At 31.8% G+C, this 25,294-nt stretch overlaps 3 protein-coding genes across 7 annotated transcripts; 2 read left to right on the top strand and 1 right to left on the bottom strand.

Annotated features, from left to right (window-relative positions):
- The first annotated feature begins 2,999 nt into the window (after positions 1 to 2,999).
- On the top strand, positions 3,000 to 7,042 carry LOC114390658 (PHD finger protein ALFIN-LIKE 4-like). Of its 4 annotated transcripts, none has more exons than XM_028351475.1 (5): positions 3,000 to 3,315; positions 4,448 to 4,480; positions 5,505 to 5,733; positions 5,892 to 6,024; positions 6,458 to 7,042. In XM_028351475.1, exons 1-5 carry the CDS (start codon positions 3,222 to 3,224, stop codon positions 6,722 to 6,724), a joined length of 756 nt encoding a protein of 251 aa, XP_028207276.1. In that variant the 5' UTR covers positions 3,000 to 3,221; the 3' UTR covers positions 6,725 to 7,042. The 4 variants fall into 4 exon arrangements, with proteins under 4 accessions (XP_028207276.1, XP_028207275.1, XP_028207274.1 ...); XM_028351474.1 differs by having other exon boundaries at positions 5,892 to 6,027; XM_028351473.1 differs by having other exon boundaries at positions 3,002 to 3,315; positions 6,455 to 7,042.
- A 3,441-nt stretch (positions 7,043 to 10,483) lies between these two features.
- Positions 10,484 to 13,789, top strand: LOC114389371. Of its 2 annotated transcripts, none has more exons than XM_028350028.1 (8): positions 10,484 to 10,739; positions 11,023 to 11,112; positions 11,233 to 11,285; positions 11,731 to 11,826; positions 11,941 to 12,018; positions 12,706 to 12,768; positions 12,846 to 13,019; positions 13,275 to 13,789. In XM_028350028.1, exons 1-8 carry the CDS (start codon positions 10,538 to 10,540, stop codon positions 13,452 to 13,454), a joined length of 936 nt encoding a protein of 311 aa, XP_028205829.1. In that variant the 5' UTR covers positions 10,484 to 10,537; the 3' UTR covers positions 13,455 to 13,789. The 2 variants fall into 2 exon arrangements, with proteins under 2 accessions (XP_028205829.1, XP_028205828.1); XM_028350027.1 differs by having other exon boundaries at positions 10,485 to 10,739; positions 11,230 to 11,285.
- Positions 13,790 to 16,792: 3,003 nt separating this feature from the next.
- Positions 16,793 to 18,717, bottom strand: LOC114390626 (solute carrier family 25 member 44-like). The gene has a single exon (XM_028351429.1). It carries the CDS (start codon positions 18,026 to 18,028, stop codon positions 17,006 to 17,008), a length of 1,023 nt encoding a protein of 340 aa, XP_028207230.1. The 5' UTR covers positions 18,029 to 18,717; the 3' UTR covers positions 16,793 to 17,005.
- Positions 18,718 to 25,294: the final 6,577 nt, after the last annotated feature.

Genomic DNA, 25,294 nt, shown 5'->3' with positions numbered 1-25,294 from the left:
ATATAACGCCAATAGAAAAATAATATGTTTCACATATTTATGGTGATTATCTTTTTGACGCACAACTGGAAACATTTTCTTTGGTAAAAAAATTAATTGCCGCGTATTTATGTAAAATAACTTAGTTTTTGAAAAATATTTTATAAATGATTCAATTTTTGTACTATCAATAAAATAATTTAAAAATTGACATAGATTTTTTTACTATTGAGTGATTGACATTATAACGTAAAAATGATTTGGGCATAACTATGCTTGGCGATTGGATTTGGTGTTGGGGACATTTTTTATTTTCAATTTTTTTTGCATAATTATATCTTTTATCTTTGATTTTTTTTTTTTGGTGAAATTTATGTTTTGCATATTTATTTATCCTATTTACTTTCAACTTTTTGAAAAACTTGTATCTTACTCCTTGTGTTGACAAGACATGCTGAAATAAGAATCCAAGTCGAGAGGAAGATTCATAAAAAAATGAGATAAAATTTGTCAAAAAGTGAAAAAAATATAATTAAGCCCTTTTTTTTTCTTTTGTCTAATTAAAAATTATTTCATCCTTCTGTCTTCATTACATTGAATAATGATATAACGCTTTGTTTTTGTGTATGTATAAATGACACCCAAAAACAATCAAATTGTTTTTGTTTTTTTCTAAGAATTTTTTTTAGACAAGCAAGAATTTATTTATTATTCCTCTAAAAAAATAACTTATTTATTATGTTCTATCTATCAATGTAGCAAAATTTCACACGATTAATTAATTAAAAATCAATATTAAAATTAATCTTAAGATAATTACAATAAAAATCGAGAATATAGTTTGAAAACTATATATAATAACAACACATTTCAATTAAATTTTTTTTATATATAAAAGAATCACATTCTAGATTTTGAAAAAAATATAGGATTCTGACATTGTTATTACATGTCTAATATAAAAAAAATTATGGTGATTTTTTTCCTCGTGCAATCGTGCACTTTTTTTTTTAATGTTAATTGTCTAATTAAAAGTTGTTGCATCCAACTGGCTAACTTACATTGAATGCTAATATAACAATCTAACTGTCTTGTAGTTTTTTAAGAGTTTAATTGTTATGGATTGTTAGTGTAAATTGAGTGTAAACAATTTACACGGTAAAATAATTTAATATTATTGTAGAAATGATATTTTGAAATAGTTATTGTAAATCTCCATTAACTTTTTTTAAGGAAAAATATCATAAACTTATTATATATATATATATATATATATATATATATATATAATATGTAATTAGACGACAAAACAATTCAATTAAATTCTTTTTAAATGAAATAATCACCTTATAGATTTTGTTAAAAGATAGGATAGTAACATTGCTATCACATGTCTAACATAACGCCAAAAAAAAATTAATAATGAAGTTTTATATATTTATGGTGATTTTTCCCCTTGTATACAACCCTTTTTATTCTAACTCTCTAATTAAAAGCTATAAGTACATTATGTATTAATATAATGATTTTGTTCTCCTAACAAAGGTTGATTCGATTGGTAACAAATAAACTTATCTCACAAGAATGTGAATTCATTTTTTTTTGTCAATTATAAAAAATTTGTTGATGAATAATTTATAAATACGTTTATAAGGTTGATGAATAATATGTAAGTTTGTCAATATATGATTTGTTCTGACCATGGTCCTGAGACCAAATTCACTAAAATCTTTTTTGTTAAAAAAATATTATGTCGTGTTTGCTAAAGGATACTTAAAAATAATTAAATTATTTTTGTAAGAATTTAATTTTCATGCACTTCATCATACAAAAATTTGACTCAATTAATTAAAAAATATTATTAAAATAACTTTAAAAATAATTATCATAAATGTAAATAAATTTATTATATATAATAATTTGGAATTGATTAACAATGTATTTCAATTCAATTGTTTTTTTTAATGAAATAACCATCTTTAGATTTCTAAAAAAACAAAGGATTGTGTCATTGTTATCACGTATCTAATCTAATAGTATATAACAACAAAAAGAAAATAATATTTTCTCCTTTTTTGGTAGAAAAGCTGATTACTGTTTATTGTATAAAACAATAAATTTTATTTTTACAATTCTATTTTGAGTGTTTGAAAAACATTTTATGAATTGCTCTAAACAGAGCGTTTTTTATAAACGATTAGATTTTTTGCTATAAAAAATTTCAATAAATTTTTGACGTGGACGTTTTAACATTGATATTATAACATAAAAGTAATTTGGTATAATTATGCAATGGTGAAAAGTGTCGTAAGAATAAGATTAAGAAATCAGCAAAAAAGAGAGAATAGGATTAAGAAATAACTATCAAGTATCAACTATCCTACGCATTCGCACGTAAATTTTTTTTAACTAAAACTTATTCAGCAAAATAAAAACTTAAGTAAAACTTTAAAATATAAATTTAACTTATTTAAAACTGTAAAATAATATATATGATTAACTTAAGCGTATGAAAATAATAATTTAAAACTTAGAAAATAAAACTATAAATTATTATTTTCAAAAAAATTTATAAGTATAAATAATTGATATAAAAAAATATAAAAGTAAGCAATTTTAAAATGTTAAGAGCTAAAATGAACAACGTGAAAGAAATAAAATTGAAAATACCGAACAACAACAAAACTAAGGTTGATTTACTTGTTGCTGGATAATATGTAAATTTTTTTTAAGCACTTAACTGTCATGTCACCGGTTAGTCTCCAGATCGACTTAACTAAACTTTTAGTTGTATATTAAAAAAAAAAAGGAGTTGATATATTTGTATGAAGTATAATTTTTTTTTTTTAATTTGATGGTGTTTTTGACCACGCCGGCGCAATGATATATCCTCTTGATTTTATTTGCTTTTTTTTTTTATTCTTCTTTTTGAGTACTCGAGATTTTATTTCCAATTTTTCGAGTTTCGACCAAAAATATTAATTGAAAAATTATAATTGTAAATAAAGAAGGAGAAATAAAAAGGAAGAGTTTTTCGCTGTTGTTGTTGTTGTTGTTTGTTGTTGCATTTTTTGCACTTGCAAAATTTTGGTTGCAGAGGCAGAGAGAGGAGGCAACGCCACACCGCACCACTCTCACTCTGCAACACCCGAATCTCGTTTCACCTAAACGACCTCGTTTTTGCGTTCTTTTCCCTTTTCTTCTTCTGATTTAGGTTTCAGAGAGAAGAAGAAGGAGCAGCAATGGACTCTCGCACGTATAATCCTCGCACCGTCGAAGAGGTTTTTAGGGATTTCAAGGGCCGAAGAGCTGGTCTCATCAAAGCCCTAACCACCGGTAAAAAACAATCTTTTTTTTTTCTTTTTGTGAAATGATTTTCAATTTCTGTGTTTTTCACCGTTTTTCTAGTCAAGTAATGTGCTTTGCATGCAAATTTCGTGATTTTTGGTTCTAGTTTTCGGTTTTATTTAATGGGTCGGTGAAAAATTTTCGTGTGGGGTTTTAGCTTCGTGTACGCGTCGCTGTTATTGTCGTTGACGCGTGACAAGTGTTGGGGAGAAGTTTCGGTTTTAAAATGTTGAGAGCTTCTTACGTTTTTTTGAACTTTAAATTTGGGGGTGAAAGTTTTCGGTTTTGTGTGCCATGTGTAAATTTTGATTTTTTCGAGTATTTTTTTTTTTTTTTTTTTATGTTTGCGTTGAAGCTAGCTAGTGTGAATGTGTTTGGTTTTTAAAATCTGTATGAATTGTTTTCAGTGGTTAATTATCAATTGGTTTGATTCGTGTGACAATTCATGGCTTGCTTACTGGCATTTTAATGTGGTTTGAGGAAGAGGCTTTGAAACTACCATAGTGGCTGTGTGTGTGGTTTATGAGTTTTGTATGATTTGTGCTTTGTAAGCAATTTTCACGTGTTTCTTCCTTTCAGTGTGCTTAACTCGGGTTTGCTTAGCACATAATGTGGGGGGTTTTGTGATATTTTTGTCCGTTTCTTTTATTTCCTGATTATTAGGCTTTGTTTGTTTACTGTTTTCAAAAACAGTTTTGTGTTTTATAAAATTTGGTTTTGTCTCCTGAGCACATTTGAAAGTTTTTGTCCCTCCTTGAGCACATTTCTGTTTTCTAAACGTTTTCCCCTGAGCATTTGAAGAAAATAGAAGAGGATGAGAAAACAACTTCCAACTGTTTTTGGTTTTTAAAACACTGGTTTTGGAAACAACTTTTGAAACTTATTACATATTGGATGAGAAATAGATTGTTGAGTACTGTGAAATTGTTTTAAAAATCAGTTTTTATAAGAAAAATTGAGAAGAAAATCTAACAGGCCCTTAATATCTATATTCATTTTCAACGCTTGAATGCGACATTCAGCCTTCTGTATTTGTTTATCTTTTACAATTTATATGCTAGAAGGTTTTGGAAGCTTTTCCATACTCATGCGCTTTTTCTTCTTGGTAATGCTGTTGCAGATGTTGAAGATTTCTACAACCAATGTGATCCTGGTTAGTTATACTTTCTTTTCATGTAGTCTTTGTGTGCCACAACACTTGTGTTTTTGAATAGCCAATTGGCTTTTAATTTATTGTAAGGATGGATTCAATTGTGGTTTCTGTAAAAATTAACTAATAAATAATCCTTCTGTTGATTTACTATTATGTTTGAAGGATTTTGTGCTCTGAATGTTGGTCTAACTATTATTGCTTTTTGGGGTTTGTGCTTGGTTCCTTGAGTATTTTACCGTTTCTCGCCTTTAATATATATAATGCAGTCAATTTATATGAGGGTATCATTTTAAAACTCTTCCAAGTTACCTGTTCTTTTGATTAATTTTCACTTCTTCTGGTTCTTACATCAAGGAACATTATTTAAAGCTAGCTTATAATCATGCTTTTTTTTTCCTTGTATTAATTCCTTTGTGATGTCTTGTTGAATTGTGGCTTAGTTATGTGTTTCAATTGGAACTTATCTGTTCTTTGTCTTTTAATTAAGTAGTTTCAAATAATGATTTTTTTTTGGGAGGGGGGGATTGTATGTATTCCATGTGATAATCAAAGTTAGTTTTCAAGAATGTTCTAAAGTTCGACTATAGTATACAAAATACAATGGCAGAATGACAATAGGGATTAACATGATGCAATGTTTTTCCTATAAAGCCTTTGAGTGGTTATTTTATTATTGAAATGTGATTATCAAATCTGGTTGTTGACTGAACTTAAGGGGAATGCATTTACATTGTCAACTTGTCATGCTCATATTACTGTCAAATGTCATTCTCCTATGGACATTCTTGTATGCAGAGTTAGGTTAAATTAAATTGAATGCCTGTCGCTTCTCAGTCTCTTAGTGGTAAATTTTTGTTAATTTTTCCTTGGAAAGAGATATTATTTTGCAGCTCTTTTAACTGCGAAGAAAAATACTGTAGAGAAAGGATTAAGAATTTTTAGAGGGATTGAAAGGCTTCCTGTTTGTTTTAGATATTATATTTGGTGCTTGTGTTTTACAAATCAATTCCCTTCATTCTTTCAGAGAAGGAGAATTTGTGCTTGTATGGCTTTCCCAGTGAGCAGTGGGAAGTAAATTTACCTGCTGAAGAAGTACCACCAGAGCTTCCTGAGCCCGTACTGGGCATTAACTTTGCTAGGGATGGCATGCAAGAAAAAGACTGGCTATCTTTAGTTGCTGTTCATAGTGATGCATGGTTGCTTGCTATTGCATTCTATTTTGGAGCCAGATTTGGGTTTGATAAAGCTGACAGGTATTTCATACTCTGACCATAAATCTTATCTGAAGTTAACTTAAGTTGGTGGAAAATCACAAAGCAGTTGGATCCTGCTTGTCTGATTTATGTATCTCATTGGTTTACTTCTTTTCTTCACGTGTCTCATTCTCTCTTGATTTGAATATGTAATGCAGGAAACGGCTTTTCAACATGATCAATGAACTGCCAACAATATTTGAAGTTGTTACTGGTGCAGCAAAAAAGCAAGTTAAGGAGAAGTCTTCAGTTTCAAACCACAGTGGCAGCAAGTCTAAGTCCAGCTCTAAGGCAGTAATAATATCTTCTCACACCTGTGCATGACATATAAATATATTTATTAACTTCCAAACTTTTGTGTTCCTTACATGTATAAATGATCTATTTGGATTTTGTACTCATAACTACCCCCCTCATTCCTGTAAGAAGTGGGGAGATGAAAAGGGGGGATAAAATGTCCGAATTCTGAGCATGGTTACTTGGTTTTGTAATAGTTGTTTTGAAATCTAGATTTTTGTGAATTTCATTGCTTGAATTTCTGGATGTGGTAGTGCTACAACATTGACGTTTTCAAAGTCTGTTGAAGGTCATGGTTTAAATGGAATGCATTGTAATGTATGACAATCTGGCTCATATTATGCATGGTGTCAATGTGTCATATTGTGGTTCTTTTACTCAGCTAGTTTGCTTTCTCATCTAAATTGTGTGTTGTCTTTTGCAGCAGCGGGCTCCAGAATCTCAGAGTAGACAGTCAAAGCCATTGCAACCAAAAGATGAGGATGAAGAACTGGACGATCAAGATGATGATGAACATGGAGAGACCTTGTGTGGGGCATGTGGTGAGCACTATGGCACTGATGAATTCTGGATTTGCTGTGACATCTGCGAGAAGTGGTTCCATGGTAAATGTGTGAAGATCACCCCTGCTAGGGCAGAGCATATCAAGCAATACAAGTGCCCATCTTGCAGTAACAAGAGAGCTCGGCCCTGATTGACATGAGCCAAGTTCCATCATTGACAATCATTGTTGGACCCTGTTATTCTGCTTTTCTTCCTAGATGTTGCAGTTAATGGATAGTTTCTGTTTGACTTGTGTAGGTTTCTTTTTCTAGTCTGTAGGATTCTGCTGTGTTGGTTTCGTTAGTATCAGCTGCAATTCAGTTGATGCCTTCTTGGATTTGATCAATTTGTAGTTTATGCATTGTTGACTTGGGAAAGTGAAGTCTTTTCCTTAATGTCACTCTAAAACTAGGTTAATGAAACAAATTTATTTGAAATGGATGTCTAGTTATGTCATTGTTGCTAGTTTGCTACCCTCCCCCAACACCAAAGGTGAAGTTCTTGGGCATAAAGTTTTTGCATGCTGGATATGTACATTCTCATTTCTAACTAGAGAATTTCTACATTGTTGGGTCGGCTTGGAAGTTCTTATTCCCATAATGGAGTTGATCATATTTTGAGCTTTGCATTGGGTAAAAAAGTGGCTAAGCTAATGTTTGCGGGATACAATTCTTTCTATTTTATTTAGTTAATGAGTGCATGCTTCATATCTTACAAAGCTTGAATAGTTCATGTGAGACCATTTGCCAAAGGATTAATGCTCACGAGACCAGCATTTTCGGAAATGTGACTCAAAATATTTGATGGATTCAAGTTAAATAGAAATTCAACTTTTAACAAACACACCCTTAAGTCAGGATGTTATTTTTTTGTGACAATTATTGTTTGGTATTAATTGGCAGTTATTGTTTAGTGTTAATAGAGTGCAATTGTTATTTGGTATTATTAGGGAGTTATTTTTTAGGTGACAATCGTTGTTTAATAGTATATGGTGTAGAGGAAGTTAAAGATGAGATAAAGGTAGTCTTTTATAAGTTGAAGGAGAAGCTTGTATTTATGAATGTGTACTCGAACCTTGCCTGTGAACCAAATTAAAGGGAATTGCTTTGCGCACCAATATTGTCATTCTGTAAAGTTGATAGGGATTGCAAATTTGTAAGCATATTACGGATTGATAATTTGTAATGGTTTATGGATTATCAATCCATAAGTGACCCATACGATTTAAAAAAAAAATTACGAATTAATTTAAAATTAATTATCCTTGCAAATCGAACTTGTGACTTTCAGATTATTAGCAAAATTCATATATGTAAAAAAATGTATTATTAAATTAAAATTAATTATAATAAGACTAAAAAATACATTAGATTTATGTTAATAATATGTTTTTTTATACATAAATTTTTATTTACAATTTATATATGTAAACAAATTAATCATTACATCAAAATTAATTTCACAAAATTTATTATGTAAATTTATATGTCCATTAGAAATTTTAGTGTTATATATAATGATAATAATTATTTTATAACATAATTGACTTATTAATTTAGTTGGTTAGAACATGGTAGTAATAATCTAGAAGTCACATATTCAATTTTTGTATGAACCATTAATTTTAAACTAATTTGTAGAATATATCTTTTAATTTTTTTTTTAAAAAAAATTGTACAAATTGTCAATCTATATTGGTACGGATAATATTAGAATTTTCCATCTTGTTAGTTTGGTATTTTTGTGCATTTAAATTCTTGGGTCCAACACATTAGGCCTATTTGTGATAGATCCAAAACAATTAAGTTACTAAAAGACAAAATCTAAAATGATCAGAAAACTTATAACAAAAATTGACTTGATTCTATTAAATGTTTCGGTGCACTAAACATCTCATCGAAGAAAGGATTTTTTTATTTTATTTTATACAATAGTCGTAGCGAGATTCAATCTTAAAAGATCTTACGTAAATTATTCAAACTCTCTCATGGATACGTTGATCCAAACCAATCCTTTTTAAGTATACCTTCACTAGAAAAAAATGGTTTAAAGAAATGAATACTTTTTTTTTAATTATTTTGTCGCCTAAGTAATTTGACACTATTGATTCACATCACCTCTGAAGTATGAGAAAAATGTCCCATTTTTTTTTCACAAGAATTTAACAAACCTATATTTGAAGCAAATTTGGTACTCGATTGTATACTCTCTTATGTTCATAGTATACTCCATTTTTTACAAGAATTTGACACTATTTGGTAGCTTTCTCTTATTTTTATTTTAAAAGAATTTTCAAATAAAGAAAATATAACCATACAAAATCAGATGTCATTGCTATAGTGGAATAACAACTTGATTACCCTCAATTAATTCCACTATCCTCAAAGTTGACATCCCTTTCTCTAATCATATTTTAAAGAGATTACACTTGCTAATTGCTATAGACAGCAGAAGTAAAGGATCCACTTTCTATCACTCCTTCTGATGTTCTGGAACACTGACCAATATTCCCATATTGATTACTATAAGTTTAGTTTAAGCTCATCCAGTATAAGGTATTTCCGGCTAGAGAGTATCAGATTAAATCTTCACATCCATGGCAGAAAGTTTATCAGCACAACACATGCTTCTATATTTACATGTGAATGAATCGATAATTCACACGACAAGAGAAGTTTCTCTTCTTGTTTGAACTTTGCGAGCTCAAAGTCTCAAAGTAATACAATAAATTTTAGAAAGAGGCAGAAAAAAGAGAAAGAGATATGTGAGTAGGAAAAAGAAAACAGAGAAAATGGATTGTAACTTAGGCAGTGATATAAGAAAGTTGAACATGAATAACATTATTCTATAAATACTAGGATATGCTGGCAAAAAGTCTGAAACTATGTGCTCATAACCCAAGAAAAAGAAAATTCACAATATGCTATTAAGAAATGTGAAAATTAACTACTTCCCAAATAAAGTTACATACAATATGGCAAATGATATAAACATTTAAATCCAAACAAGCACACAAATACATAATCATGATACCTATTTTAACTTTCTTCTGGTGTCCAAGATGAAAAGGTTGCAGTATACACATGTAGATCCAAGCTCAAATATTTGTTAAAGTTCTGCCAAACTAAAGTATCACCGATTATTTAATGCTACATAAACCTCAATCAGTCATTAACATATGTAAGCTATCTAATTACATTACTAATACAATGTAAACTTAACATCATTTTATTTTCTTTTCTGATAAAAGAAGAATGTTTTATTAGAGAATAAGTAGAAAAATTACAAGGGGAAATACAAATTGGCATTGCATGATTTCACACACGGGAAAGTCAACCTAGGAACCTATCTTATTCTAATCAGAGAGAATACAAGTGTCTTCTTAATTGCACAAGAATAAAAGTAGCCAATACTGCTCAGACCCTACTACCTCTACTAAAAAATGTGATTATGTAAAATCAAATTTGTGGGGGAATCACTTTAATTGCAAAAGCTTAACGTGATTACTCCATAAATGTTGAAAACAAAAATAAGTCATAAAAAATGGTCATCACTTGTTCTACATTTCACAAACATGAAATCCCAGAAACAAAAATTGAAACTTTCCACTTGATTGGTGGGGGAAAAGTAAAATTAGGACTCGCCTTTGTCTTTTTGCTCATCTGGGTCTTGAGTTTCTGAAGAAAAAACGCAGCCTCTTCTATGCAATTTGGTTATGGCAAACCCTAGAAAGAAAAAAGGGGTGCATTGGGATTTTTGAGTTGTTAGGTTAGCATGATCCAACGGTTAGTGTCAATGTATAATGTAATTCAAGTTTTTGACGGCTGTGATTAAAAAGATTGAATATTATTTTCAGGGATTATTAATTATTAAGGAAATATGATTCATTAATATTCAATGGTAAGAAATGCGTTATCCTTTCTAGCGGGAAGAAACGGTTTGAGTGAGTGTGACACTGCCAACAATGGTGTTGGCATATGCTGCCATGCTTTCTTCCACTTTACCGTTTCAAAAGTCTGTTCCTTTGACTTCTCAACGTTCAGGAACAGCATTTGGTTCCTCTTTCCAATTCAATAGAGAGAATGGTACTGTTGTTACACCTCTTGTCGTGTGTCATGCTAAGAAGAAACTCAGTTTTATGGAGCAAATTCTCGATTACATTGAAGGTGGCTATTTTTAAGCATACCTCATCTTTTTTTTTTGTTCTTAATCTTATAATCAATTTTCCTTTCAAAGTTCGGTTGCGGTTGTGATTTCGTCACTATCTTTGATATTGTAAAAAATTGCACTAAATTTGACTGATGAGGCCATAATTGCCTTTGCAATGTGATTAGGACGCTCTAAAATTGTTGATGATGTGGCTGCAATCATGGTCGCGGACTGATCTTGTTTCCACCTTTTTGTTTTCCTTGTTGTGCTCATTGCCTTTGATTTTCTGTTCATTTTCAGGGGGTCCTAAATTAAGGAAGTGGTATGGTGCACCTGATATCCTTGAAAAAGATGGTACTGCAATAGAAGATAATGAGGATGATTATCCGGGTGAGCAAATATGGCATAGTGATCCATAAATGGCAATGCTTATATTTGTATGGGAATCTTATTATCATTTGTTTTTAGCATTGGTGATTTTGTTTTGACACAAATGTTTCAAAACAGAAGATGAAGTCAGGGATGCAGTGCTGGTAACAGATGGAGATAGTGAGATGGGTCAGGTCTGCTAGCCTTTTTTTTTGTCAACTTTATTGCAAGCCCAAAGCCTTGGCTTGATAACTTGATGCATCAGAGTCTTGAAATTCTGATTTCATATTTTTGTTATAGATAGATATAACAGATAAGAATTACAATTAAGTGAGGGGAAAAAGGAAGGGCCATGCAGTGTCCAATTCTAAACTGGCCCCCGAAACAACTATGAAGTATTCCAATATAAGCAGAAAAAATGTAAAATGATAAATTTATTAAATGTCTGCCGTTGAATTGTAATTGTACTTATCTTGACTCATAGATGATTGATCCAATTTAATTTGGCAATACATCATCTTATATCTTTATTGTCAACAAGTCACCTCAAATTCTTAATGTGTTTGTATTCATAACCATGATTGATTTACATTATCAAATGAATTCTGACTTTTTAGCCTTATTTTCTGGCTTATGTAGATGGTGATATTGTCATTGATTGTGAAAAAAGCTCGAGTAAAGACACTGGTTAAGGATAAAAGGGTTGCACTTGAAGCCTTTGGAAGTTATGTTGAGGTGGGTGAAGTTAGTTTGCAAAACCACTAGCAGATAGAAACTGTTTATTGTTGGTTTGTAGTTCTGTCCATTTTTTAGTTTCTTATTATTGATCACATGATGCTTGTTGCAAAGTCAATGGCAGGAGATACAAGTGACAAACGATTTGTCAAGAAAGCTCTGAGAGGAGTTCGCACAATCATATGCCCAAATGTATGCACACCTTGTCATGCCTCTCTAAACAATCTTGCTTTACTTCACAGAGGTTACAAATGTCTAGAGTAAGCTCAATGAATCAAAGTTCAGAAGAGATGGAACAAACAAATCAAATCCCCATAAACCAGATTTGCTAAAATTTCATAGCTTTTTTCAATAGAGTTGAGTTTTCTGTCAAGGCTATATTCTCTATGAGGAAATAAGTGAAGCTTCTCTTGTGATGTGCCTTTCAAATATAAGCTGCCATAAGTCTTTGCTATTCAATGGTTGATTTCATTGTAAAATCCCAGTTCACTTTAGCAAAATTAAACTTAGCAACTCAACACTCTTTTTAGCTTATGAGAGGAAGACATTATTGACTCTTGTTAATATGGAGAGTGAATTTCCCAGATCTGATTTTTATGGAATGACCAACAAAGAATCATTTTCCACTTTCCCGATCAAATTAACAGACATAGAAAACGTATATAAGCATGTCTACTGCTGTTGTTTATTTGCAAAGGAGGGGATAGTCTTTTTTATATAAATCATAGTCCAAGTAAAACATTTTCTTTTAATTGAAATAGTTTTTACCTGTCCTTGACTTTGTATCTTTCTATTTTCCCCCTATTTTGGACTATAATGAGAATTGAACTTCAAACAATTTTTCTGAAGAAATGTTTGAATCATTTCATTCTTTTCCAGGAGGGATTTCTTTCTAGCGTTGGTAGCCTTCAAGGGGTACAACATGTAATCGTCTTATCTCGGGTACTTCCACCCCCCATCCCAATTACATTTTTTTTCACCGCAAACACAATCTTCCTTTTGTTTTAACAAAGTTGCAGTTGTCAGTTTATGGTGGTCAAAGTGGCTTTCAATCCATGATGAAAAGCAATGCAAAGAAATTGGCTGAACAAGATGAATCAGTATTGAAAACCTCAGGAATTCCTTACACCATAATTAGGACCGGTGCATTACAAGATACACCTGGTGGGAAGCAAGGCTTTACCTTTGATGAGGTACAAACTAAAGGCCTTAATTTCTTCTTTTTGAGAAAACAAAACAAGTTTAATGATCAATCCACCTTAGAGTCTTAGACATTCTTAAGTGCATTTGCTATTGCTTACTGAATTTCGGAATCATTGTCAAATAGACACACTGCTTGGATTTTCATTTATCACTTCAACTTGAAATCTCCTAAACAAAAGCTGGTGCTGACTATTTATAATATCATAGCCAGCACTACTAATTCCATTTGATTTTCATTACAACAGGGTTGTGCAGCTAGTGGAAGTATTAGCAAAGAAGATGCTGCCTTTGTTTGTGTAGCAGCTTTTGATTGTGTCCCACAAACTGGATTCATTTTTGAGGTGGCCAATGGGGATAACAAAGTTTCAGATTGGAAAGAATGTTTGGCCACATTGATGGAGAAAGCAAGTCAAAAACTTCAGTGACTATTGACAGGGAATGTGTGTCCTCCCTATTGAATTCTTGATGTGCAGAATGGTCTCAAATGGGTTTGTTTTTCATGAGAGGAAGGAAAGCCTTGTGTTTTTCCTTACCTTAAAGTGGTCAAAATTGCTGCTTTCAGGCTGTAACCGCATATTTTGATAACCATTGTTGATTAGAAGGCAAGAAATTCATGCTTTCTCTAATAGTAAGTGCTTTCATCCTATTGGATCCCTTAGCTAGTAGATTTAAGATAAGTAAGCACATGCATGATATAAGGGTTTGTATTGATTTTTACACACTTTTCTTGCATGGTTTTGTGCTCATAGGTTGTGTTCAATCCTTATAATTTGCACCTCTAGAAGTGATTAATCAAGTTGTGTTAATAATTTGTGTCAAACTTAAACGAGTTGAAATAGAACAGGGATAAAAAAAAATCTATCCAGAGATGCAACACAAAATGAAAACAAAACTGGGGCAGGGGACCATAAATTCATGTAAACTACTGTGTGTATGTTTGGGTTGCTGTCCAAATGTGGTGGCATTCCAATGGACTTCTAATGCATTATGGTGTATTTTGAGTACTCTTACCAATTTTCACACATTTCAATGCATCCAAATGGTTAAATTTCTCTCTTGTTGGATGGAAATCAACATATGTTGAACAGAGAAGTATAACCATACACACTATATATAAATGTGGATTTAATTTGTTGCCAGCACGAATTCTGAGACCGTTGAACTGAGAAGTATAACCATACACACTCTATATAAGTAAGGCCTAGGTTTTTTTTGCAAAAAATGTAATTTTCTGGCCACATTTTAAGCAAACATAGCTTATGTCCCAAGAGAAAGCTCAAGTCTTTAGCCTTTATTAGAAACAACGTTGGTGGTGTCTTTTGAGTTACTATTCTGACCTCAATGTGAACTATATCTATCACCAAATAGCTACAACTTTCATTTTCATTGTCTTCAATCACCTATGAATGATACCAATCTTTATTGGTATATATAACTACAGCTTTAAATATATTTTTGTTCCTTTTAGTTTATCTTAATTTCAGTTTGTTTTACTTTAAATTAAGCTTTTAGTTTTATAACAAGGGAGTCCAGCTTTAAATAACCTTAGATCAGGGTTTATTTATTAGTTGCGGATAGCACAATAAAATAGCAGTAGAAAATAGATTCATTTCTGTATCAAGACTTTGGTTTCTACCAAGACTACTATAAGTCTGATTTGAAACCAATTCTTTGCTTTCTTAATCTGTAACCTTTGTATCTCTGGTACGCAGATCAATACATACTTATCTTTGCTGATAAAAAAAAAAGGAGTCTAGCTCAATTAGTTGAATAGGATGTGTGAATGTTATAAATTTTTTGATACCGTGTTCAATTTTTAATCCCCACAGATAATTTTTTTTCCTAATTTTATAAGTTTAAGTTTTAGTCTTTTTGTATGAGTTTAATAGATATGCAGTAACAATATAAAAATTGTTATATTGTTAACTAATTATAAATAATATTAATATAATTTTTAAGATATTTATTATAAAAGTCAATAATTTTATCATGCATAATAATTTTGTAATTATAGTAAAAAACCTTTATAATTTGAGTTGGTTTTGCTCTCTAATTTTATTCTATTTAGTTTTTGATTCCTCTATTGATCCAAATGATTGTGCCTTATAGAGTAGGTGTTTTGACATATACTACTTGAAGCAGAGGCTAAAATAATTTTTTCTTTAAATTGATAGAGATTAAAATCAAAATTGAAGTAAATTATATGAATAAAAATATATTTAAACATAATTTTATCAGTAAATTATATAACCATGTATATTTTTATATAAATATTAAATTTTATAGTATACTTTTTAAAAATATTTTCTTGGGATATCCTTATCCCTTAGATTCCCCCCTGTAATAACATCTATTTATATTTTTTTTTTTTTTTTCTTTTAGTCTTAAAATCTAATAGTAGAAATTTAAAATTAGACATTAGCAATACTAAGAAACACACTCAAATCTAAAACTATTTTAAGAAGCCAGACATATTAAAATAGACAAGAATATATCATATTAATTTCTTAAAGGAGGAGGATATAATACTCCTATATAAGAGGAAGACCAATTATGATATGAGCAATGCTTAAAGGAGGATAATGTAATTTATATTATGAGTTTTGAATATTATAACATTTTTCTTACTAAAACACGCTAAACAAATTACACTTGTTTATTTAAATGCATTTTATATTTTAGTGCACTATCCATTTCTTTGTACATTATTGGTATGAATTTCATTTAGTTTATTCAGGGTTTACCTACCCACCTCCCTATCACTATATTTTCTTTTTACTAGTCCATGATGACTAATTTTTTAAGACAGCTTTTTAAAATGATACTTAAAATATCTTTTTTGGACAAGTGGCACGTACATATGATGGTTGTTTCAATTAGTTATCTTGTAAGATACATGGATTCTCCTCCTAAAGAATCTACCAGTTTATTATATTCCAAAATTTATAAACAACTAGATAGAAATCAAAGACTCAGTCAGAAGCGGAATCCAAAACAAGGATCAAAACAACAATACAAACTCGTTTGAGCATTATCTCATATTTAATGTTAAATTAATTTATAAATGGAAGATATTTACAGTATAATTTTTTAACACTTCATGTGGATAGAAAAGTGTGCTGATTTATAATGAAAACTTGTGGGGCTAAACCTCAATAAAATAATAACTTAAATCTGTTCAAGATTCTATAGAATACAAAGACTTGTGCAAAGATGCAATGGGGCTGCTATGTAAATTTATTAGGCAGTGGGTAAATGAGGAATTTTAATTTTCAGAAATGGACCAATTCCCTGGCCCACCACTTAACATGTTGGTAATACTAGCCCCACCATTGTATTAAAGTTATCCACTGTAAACCAAACCTAGATAGATACAAATAAATTAAATACATGAAAGTTGTTCCCACTTCCTAATAACTAGCCTAGATCTACTCCTTAGAAAATGAGTATAAAAATACATAGAAGATTCTCGGATGTTAATGTGACTGCTATACTCAACTCAACTAACTCAACACTTTTTTTCTTTTTTGTTTGAAAAGTCTTGAGTAGATCACATGGTAGACAAGACTCAAGTTGAAAACCACAAAGCTACGTAATGTTTGAAAGCCACATGATTCTTTGCATTTCAGAGTTGCAAAGTCAGCTAGTTCATGATATTCAATTTGAAAACCAGAGTGACTCATGATTATCAAATCAAACTCTCCAATGTAAACATGAAGCCTATGCATAATCTCAAAGGTGATTAAGAAATATAGAATAAATGTGTTAGAAGTAAGTAAATTTTTATTTATATAATAACCTGCAATGACTTACATTGATCAAACAGTCATTGTAGCAAGCCATACGTGAAGAAACAACATTGACAAGTGAAGAAAAGAACAGAAAAAACAGACAAATAAGGGAGGAAAGAAGAACCTCCTCTTCTCTTTGTTTAACCTTTATTTTTTTCTTTTTGCTGTCATAAACCTATCCTTCATCATGTCAAAACCTCTTGATTCTTCGCAGAGAGCCGTTTGAGGAGCTCATAAGTTGTGATCATTGTTGTTGCAGACATTGACATAGAAGCCCATCTAGGTCCCAATCCTCTATAACAAGCCATCCAACCACCTTCCCTAACCAGACTCCTCACTGTCTGCATAGCTGTGGGTCCACGACGGCCATTCTCATCACCATCCAGGACCTGCAGTCTTGTCTTGATGGTATCCAGTGGCATGGTGATCAAAGCAGACATGCCACCAGCCACTGCTGCACTGACTCCCTGAACTGCCATCACAGTCTTTGTATCAGGCTTCAGTGCACTATCATTTCCCTTGCACAAGTAGTACCCAACTCCACCCCAAACCATCCTTTGTGCAACAGAATATGAAGCCCACCAAACTGCATTTGAAGGGGCATAGGTCAAAATTGATATCCCAAAACCCCTATACAAGCCCCTAAGACCATCACTGCTCAAGATCTTCCTGAAGGCATCAATCCCGTTGATGTACCGAAGAGCTGAAGCCTTAGAATTTCCCGAATCACAAACACCTTGAACCATCAGCCTCTGGCTCACGACATCAACAGGGGTCCACACAAGCTGAGCTGCCATGGCTGCACTCAAGCCAGCAGCTGCATTGGCAACTGCAGCAGCAGTTGGTTCAGCAAGACCAAACCTAACAGTGGCAGTTCCCACATTGCTCTTGGTAACCTCTAATGCAGCCATGTAAAGAGCCCTAGCAGGGATTGTGCCCATCAAAGAAGTCCCGAACCCGCGGTACAATGCTCTAAAACCCTCACCCCTAATCAAGGAAAATGCAGTGTTGATGCAAGAAACTTGGGACTGAGCCACTTGCTGCCTAGTCTTCAACACAACAACAGGGTAAAGAGCTGCAGAAACCCCAGAGAAAAGAGCAGCACCAAGGAAGAAAAACTTGGATTTATCAAGCATTTGCCAATCAATCTCACCCGGAACATGAACCTCTTCACTAGATTCATCATCCTCTGCCACACTCATGCTCATTTCCCCCACTTTCTCAACCAAGGTTTTAAATTGTGATCGCGGTTTTTATCGTGTTCCTTGATATTAAGGAAAATTGCAGACAAATGTGACCGATGTGGTCACAATTACGGTCATAGACACTCCAAAAACCTTGACTTTACGGCAAAAATCCTGTTTTTCAAAACCTTGTTCTCTACCACCCCCCAAAAAAACCCAGAATTAAAATCTGAACTTTCCTACAAAAACACCCTCAGACCATCACCATCTACAACCCTAACTGTACAAACTTTGCAAACCCAGCAAAGAAAATTGGAAAATAAAGGAAATATAAAAAAAATCAAAAAAGAAAAGAAACGAAATTCTAGCTGTACAATTCGCAAATTACAATCGAGTGTTACGAAATTGGAAGGGAAATATCACAGGGTTTATGGGAACGAAGTGAGTGGTATTTTTTTCCTCTTGTGGAACCAGGTTTTGGATCGAACGTGTGACACGATGAATAGATCTAGCATTTCTAAATTAACAAAGGGGGTGTTGCAGACGATTCATACCGGAAAAGTGATCAAAATCGGCGCCAGCGATTGAAAGTTTGAAGCTTGCCGCAAAATTGGAGGCACCCATCGGCATCAGAGAGGCATATATAGATAAAAAGTTCAGAGCATCATCGATAAAGAGTGTTGTGTGTGTGAGAGAGAGAGGGGTGACCGGAATGAGAGGTGGATTTGTAGGCGGGAGAAGGAGGGAGGGACAGACACGTGTCGGTCACGGATTAGGGGCTGTGTGTATGTGTACGTTTGTTTGTTAGGGCGTTTTTGTTTTTGTTTTCGTTGTTGGTTTGTCAGATGGAGTGTTGTCCGAGAAAGTTAGTGACGTGGCAATCCTTATCCAGTGTTGGCTCGAGATTGGTTCTCCTGTGACGCGTACCACAGTATCATGTGACTTGTTTGTTTTGTTCAGTATAATAATAATATTAATGTCTGATCCTGCTTTTGTTGTCACATGATGTAGGAATAAAATGATGACTAGTGTGTGTATCATCTGGGTAGTCTTTAATAAGTTTTCATAGTACTTAGGTATAATTTTGTATTGATGTGAAGATTAAGAACCGTTTTAAATGGTGGAGATTTGTGCAGTTTGTAAATTAATTAATGATCTTGATAAAAATTACATATGACAGGTGAACGGAGATTCTTATTAAGGACTAATTGTACTATATAGTGTGATATGCAAAGATGAATGGATAAGGCTCTAAGTGAAACAGTGAAAGATTGAGATCCGGATACAATGCATAGTGGACCAAAAAGGGGAAGAAATATAGGGACTAGGCAATTTGCATATTAAGATCTTGGCTGAGCATTGATTACAAATGTGTGAGGATTTTGACTTTTCTTTTTATAATAATAATAATAATAATATATGGAATATATTTACTTAATTATTTGAGATTTTCATGTAAATATATTAGAATATTATATGTGATTTTAATGGTAAGGTCTCTTATTAAAAGTTGTGGATTTTTATTTAAATTATTTTCAATTTTACTAATTTTAAATTATATATTCTATTGCTTCATCAAACTCTTTAGACATGTCAACGTCAGTTTTTTTATAATTTATTATAGTAATTTACAATTTTTACATAATTTTTTCTTCTTTAACTCAATTTCTTTTAAAAACGTGATGCATGACACAAAACCAAACACGCAATAAAGATTACCAAAAAAAAGTAAGATAAAAAACATAAAATAAATAATTATATAGTATTTAACAGTTTACACATGTTTTTTTTTATGGTGAATATTTCCTCATAAAACAAGAGGGTAAGAACGTAGCTGGTGATGAGGATCATGATCGTGCCCAACAGAGGCCAGTAGACATCTCTGGGCAACAAAGGGCAGTTACAAGCGAGAGAATCATAGCTATAGATGAAAGGAAAGGATACATATATATATATATATATATATATATATATATATATATATAGTGCTACATTAAAGGAAGTAGCTATATTGCTTTGGTTTAGCATTATCAACATCCTCGAGAGCTTGAGCTTCTTGGTCATTTCTGGTGAATGCAAATTAACATTATTATTTGTGTTTTTAAAAGGCCGATGCAAAACAACATAAATGGTACTAATCATCATGAAGGGAACCAGCATCCACAGGAGCACCATTCACATCTTTATTCGGGAGACTCATTCATGGTACGTACGTAGCTTAATTAATTTATTATTTCTTGGCCTTTGTTGTTTTTCTCGCCCCTACTTTACCAGAAACACTTTAATTTAGCTAAACGAAACTGATTTTTACTATTAACTCATTTATTGACTTTACTTAATTTCTTGTCCTTCGGACTCTACCTGATCAACACATGCAGAGTACTATATCATAACTTCGTCACCAGCCCTTTAATTTTCAGTTGTGTAGTTACAAAATGAACGATATGGTTGATATATAAATATTAATTTAAAACAACTAGCTTCATTTAGATCCACATGAAATTAATTTAGGGAGTTGAGCACATTAATCTACCTTCCATCTAATTTGTCTATAAAACAATTTGTTTGTCATTTTATACCAGGCGTATATTCATCCTCTGCCACACTCATGCTCATTTCCCCCACTTTCTCCACCAAAGGTTTTAAATTGGGATCGTAGTTTTATTATGTTACTTAAATATTAAGAAAATTATAGATAAATGTCAGGGACATTACAATTACAGTCACATATAGACCGGCCAAATTAAAAAACTGATTTAATATATGGTTAGTGTGAATAAATCTAATTTATCTTATATCTAACGGGGATTATATTATGTCATAAGATCTCCACGAGCAACGTACTTGAACTATTTTCACCCATGTTGTTAAGTATTTTTTCCTCTTTGTATCATATTTTTTCATAAAATTATTTATTCTTTTTAAATACTATTATAAATGCATTCTCAAATAAAAAGCTTAAGATACATATTTTGAAGAGAACACAAGACCAAAATGTAAATAGAGGAGAGAGTCTATACGTGAAAAAAAGGCTTTAAGAAAAAGATTTGATACGTTGATGTAAATTATAAGGAGAATTTGTGAACTTTTTTTGTACTCGTCCGTAATATATCAGAGCACAAAGACAGAGAAATGGATCCTTATCAATTAGAATCAGGATGGTTTAGTTTGCAGAGGAAGATTGTCCTAAAGTTCAAGTCTTCAAGCTGTACGCGCATCAATTTCTGCGTTCTAAGAGATAGCGACTACACTACACTAACGTGATGTGCTAGAATTTTTTGGTTTTGTTATGACACATTCTTATCCCGTCTGCCATATTAGTTATAAATGTTTGGCATGATTGTGAAACTAGTTAAGTCTATTGTTTCTTTTAACATAACCAAGGTATCTATAACACATCTTATAACCTAATCAAAATCTTAATATATGTTAACTGCTTTCTATTAACTTTATTTTCTTGATCTTGGTACTCCACCTTCAATATAAATGCGTTTCAAATTGGTTGAATTGACACATTGGCATGAGAATTGAACATCCAATCGGTTTCAATCACTAATTGGATAGGATATTCATATGATCCGATTTGACTTAATGCCACTAGACATCCAACGTGATGGATCATGCATTTTTTAGTTTTTTTAGTTGAACAACATCGTTTATATTATAAAATTTAATTTATACTTTACACTTTGTTTATAGATTTGTTTGATTTTTCTTTTACCAAGAATAACATCACCTTGAATTATGAGATGATAAAATTTTTGTCGCTTTTAATTTTTTCTTGACTAATTTATGTGTGTATGTGAGCATACTAGATTATGTTTGTTAGTGCACAATAATGATAGTTTTAATAAATAAATTATAATAATATATTTTAAATTCTAACTTAAGGTTGTGTATATTTAATTTTGAAAAAATATGTTGTGTACTCAAAATTTTAAACAAGTTCATATATAATTAATGTTTCTAAATATGTTAAATTTAGTTAAACTTTAAATCTTAAGTGTATAAGTTTATATGTTATGAAATTATTTAGTTTTTTTTAATATCAATTAATAACTCACTAGATTGATCCATGATCCAATGTGAGTCGATCACTCAGCTTATAACTATGATACAAGTTATATATATATATATATATATATATATATATATATATATATATATATATATATATATATATATATAAACTTTTTGGTCGCCAGCCTACTACAGTTGTGCATAGTTACAAAATGAACAATAATGGTTGATAAATATTAATTTAATTTAAAACAGCTAGCTTCACTTAGATATATCCGCATGGTATTTAGGAAGCTGAGTACAGTCATGCGTCTAATTTGTCTATAAACACGATTTATTTGTCATTTTGATACATAGCCTACTTCACCTAATTAAGTGCATGTCGGTTTTATATGCTATTAGACGTATATCAATCAAAAGTTATATATATAATTTGTATTTTTACATCATTTTTCTTTCTTTGATTAAATTTCTTTTAAAATGGTGGATATATGACACAAAACCAAACACACAATAAAGATTACCGTGATAAAATTTTCCAGGTGTAGCGGTTAGGGCTTAGGATTTTCTTCCAACAAGAAATGACCCAAAAGGACCTCAGTCCCAGACACCACAGGTTGTTGCTTCTTGCACTTCCACTATTATTTCTTGTATTTCTCATTGCATTATGAAGTCCATTCTAAAATATATATTGTATTTTGGAATGAGCTTTTCATAATGCAAGTGCAGGAAATAATAGCGGGAGTGCAATAAGTTTTGCCCCACACCAGAACAACCAAGCTGGCATAATACAAGGTGGGGTTCCACAGTTACTTCCTGCACCCCCGGGATTGCTTCATGCAACAAGATGAAATGTCTATTTACCTTCTAGATTGGCCAATTTGTAATGTAAAAAGGTGTAACCAATCCGGAATGTAATTTTACATTCTGGATTAGAGAGTCCAAAAAGTTAAAAAGGTGCAGGAAGTGGTTTTTGAGTTGCAGAAAGCAACTAATTACAAGTTGTTATTATATATGAGCAATTCACCACATAACCAATCTGTTACTATGACTCTATGAGGGACTCAGGGTATCTGTGTCTGATTTGCCAAACACAAAATTCGCCACAATGTAGTACCAGAATCTATTCAAATTAGAATAGCAATATAGCTAAATAACTAGTTCATGTTAGCAATGTAAGAATATAGAGAAAAAGGGAAGAGGAAGAAGAGAGATGAAAGGGCTAAAGCTCTATTTCAATAATAATGCCAATCTGAATATGCAATAGTAAAAGGGGAAAATACAAACACAAGTAATAAGACTAAACTACTTTCAAGAAGAGTAAAAATAAGAAAGAAAAAACATAAAATAACTTGTTATCTAACAGTTCAAATATGTTTCAGTAGCTAGGCTGTAACACAAATGTTAGGTGTCGATCATTTGGGCTCTAAGCACCAAGCTAAGACTGAAGCAGGTGAGGATGATGATGCCCAGCGACAAAAGTGTTAGCAACACAGGTGCTTATAAGAATGCAGGTGCTGATAGCAACTCAGAGAATGGAAATAACAGCAGCAATGCAGAGCCACACGAAGGAAGGCCCAAAAGGAACATCTCAAAACCCAATTACTTGAAGGATTATGACACTTAGCACTAGCTCTAGGGGACAAGTTGTAACGGAATAACACTACACTGGGGGACATAACGGCATATAGGCCATAAGCCCATAACATATTTTGTTAGAGAATTGCAGGGAACAATTCTATTAGGATAATTGTGCTTGATGATTCCTTCAAACAGTTATTAGCTTGTATAAATAACTCATGAATGAGAGGGAGGAAATAAACAATTTGAATTTCAGTACAATTTTCATAGTTTATGGAGGTTACCTTGACCTCGAATCCAAGGCCCCCTATTCCCTTTGCTCGTAACAAAAAGCAAGAAGAAAAATGGTTTATTCATATTCAGATTCAGAAGGGGTCCAAATGCAAGAAAGGGAATAGCAACTAAAGATGTATTTATACATACAACGTTACATTTATAGAAGAATCTATATTGGTCTGGTTTAGCAACATCCATGAAAGCTTGGACATTTCCACTCTCATTTAGCGGCAAAAAATCCACCTGGGGGATGCATAATATTTTCCAAGGCTCCAAAAATCATCATCATAGCAACCACACACAGGCGGCCACTATCAATCATCGTAGCTCATGTCTTCTTCCTTCAAGAGAATTAATTAACAATGTCAGATCGTACTGCTTAAAGAAATTATAAACAAGGTAAAATTATCATATCATTGACAAACTAATAAAAAAAAGGAGCTAGCATAAAGTATAATCTTGAATAGGGGTCATGTTTAAGTGAATATAAGGAATTATAAGGTTGGTTGACAGTAAAAGGAGAAAGGAAATCCCTCATGTCCTTTTTATAAGAAACAAAGTTTTAGTATATTTTGCAGTAAAATTTGCTTTTTATATATATATAAAAAATAAGAATGAAGGTAGTAATGCTTAAACCAACCAAACAGGTTTTAGATTCATTCCAATCAAATCATAATAGTTTAATAACTATCAAATTCCAAAATCCAAAAATACGGAATGGTATATATAGTATGCGTTTGCTGATCACGCAACATAGATGTGATTTTCTACGATTTGATGGAAGCATCTGGTTATAACTTATGCGATATTCCAACTATGACGTGTTTTGTTCCATCTGCAACTCGTTTCCAAACATAGGGTACAGTAGTAACAAGTTAATGTAATGGCGAGGTAACCTTCATTTAGGAACATTTTCAGTCAATGCATGTGTACTTTAAAGCCTTTGAGGGACAAGAAAATTAACCTCTACAATCTATAGTAAATCGACAGACACAATTGACTCAACCTAAAGTTTGACCCATGGGTAGATAGATATTTAATTAATGCTAATGATTAATGGTCCTATCCCTATAAAACCAAAGAAATTATAAAATAATTATGCATATTTATGCTTGCATAACTGTTCTAATTTGATTTTTAATTTTGTGTTTGGGTTGAGATTTTTGGTTAACGTGTTCATTTTGTGAACTCATGCTAGTGATTATACATTTTATTATAAGTGTTATTCTTAAAGCATGAGAAAAAATTACTAGTTTGAGGAGACTTAAAAATATAATTTTCTTAGTTGCATTTATTTTAATTTCGTTAGTACTTTAGAATAAGATGTTAGATGTCAATACGCTCGTTGTATTTTTAGCATTCATTTAGTTTTGATGTCCATATTTTGAGGATAATATTTTCTTTTGTAAAGAC

Source organism: Glycine soja, chromosome 16 (assembly GCF_004193775.1).
Source record: "Glycine soja cultivar W05 chromosome 16, ASM419377v2, whole genome shotgun sequence".
Classification (NCBI taxonomy): Eukaryota; Viridiplantae; Streptophyta; class Magnoliopsida; order Fabales; family Fabaceae; genus Glycine; species Glycine soja.
Note: the sequence above shows the minus strand (reverse complement) of the source record. Positions and strands in the feature narration are given on the sequence as shown.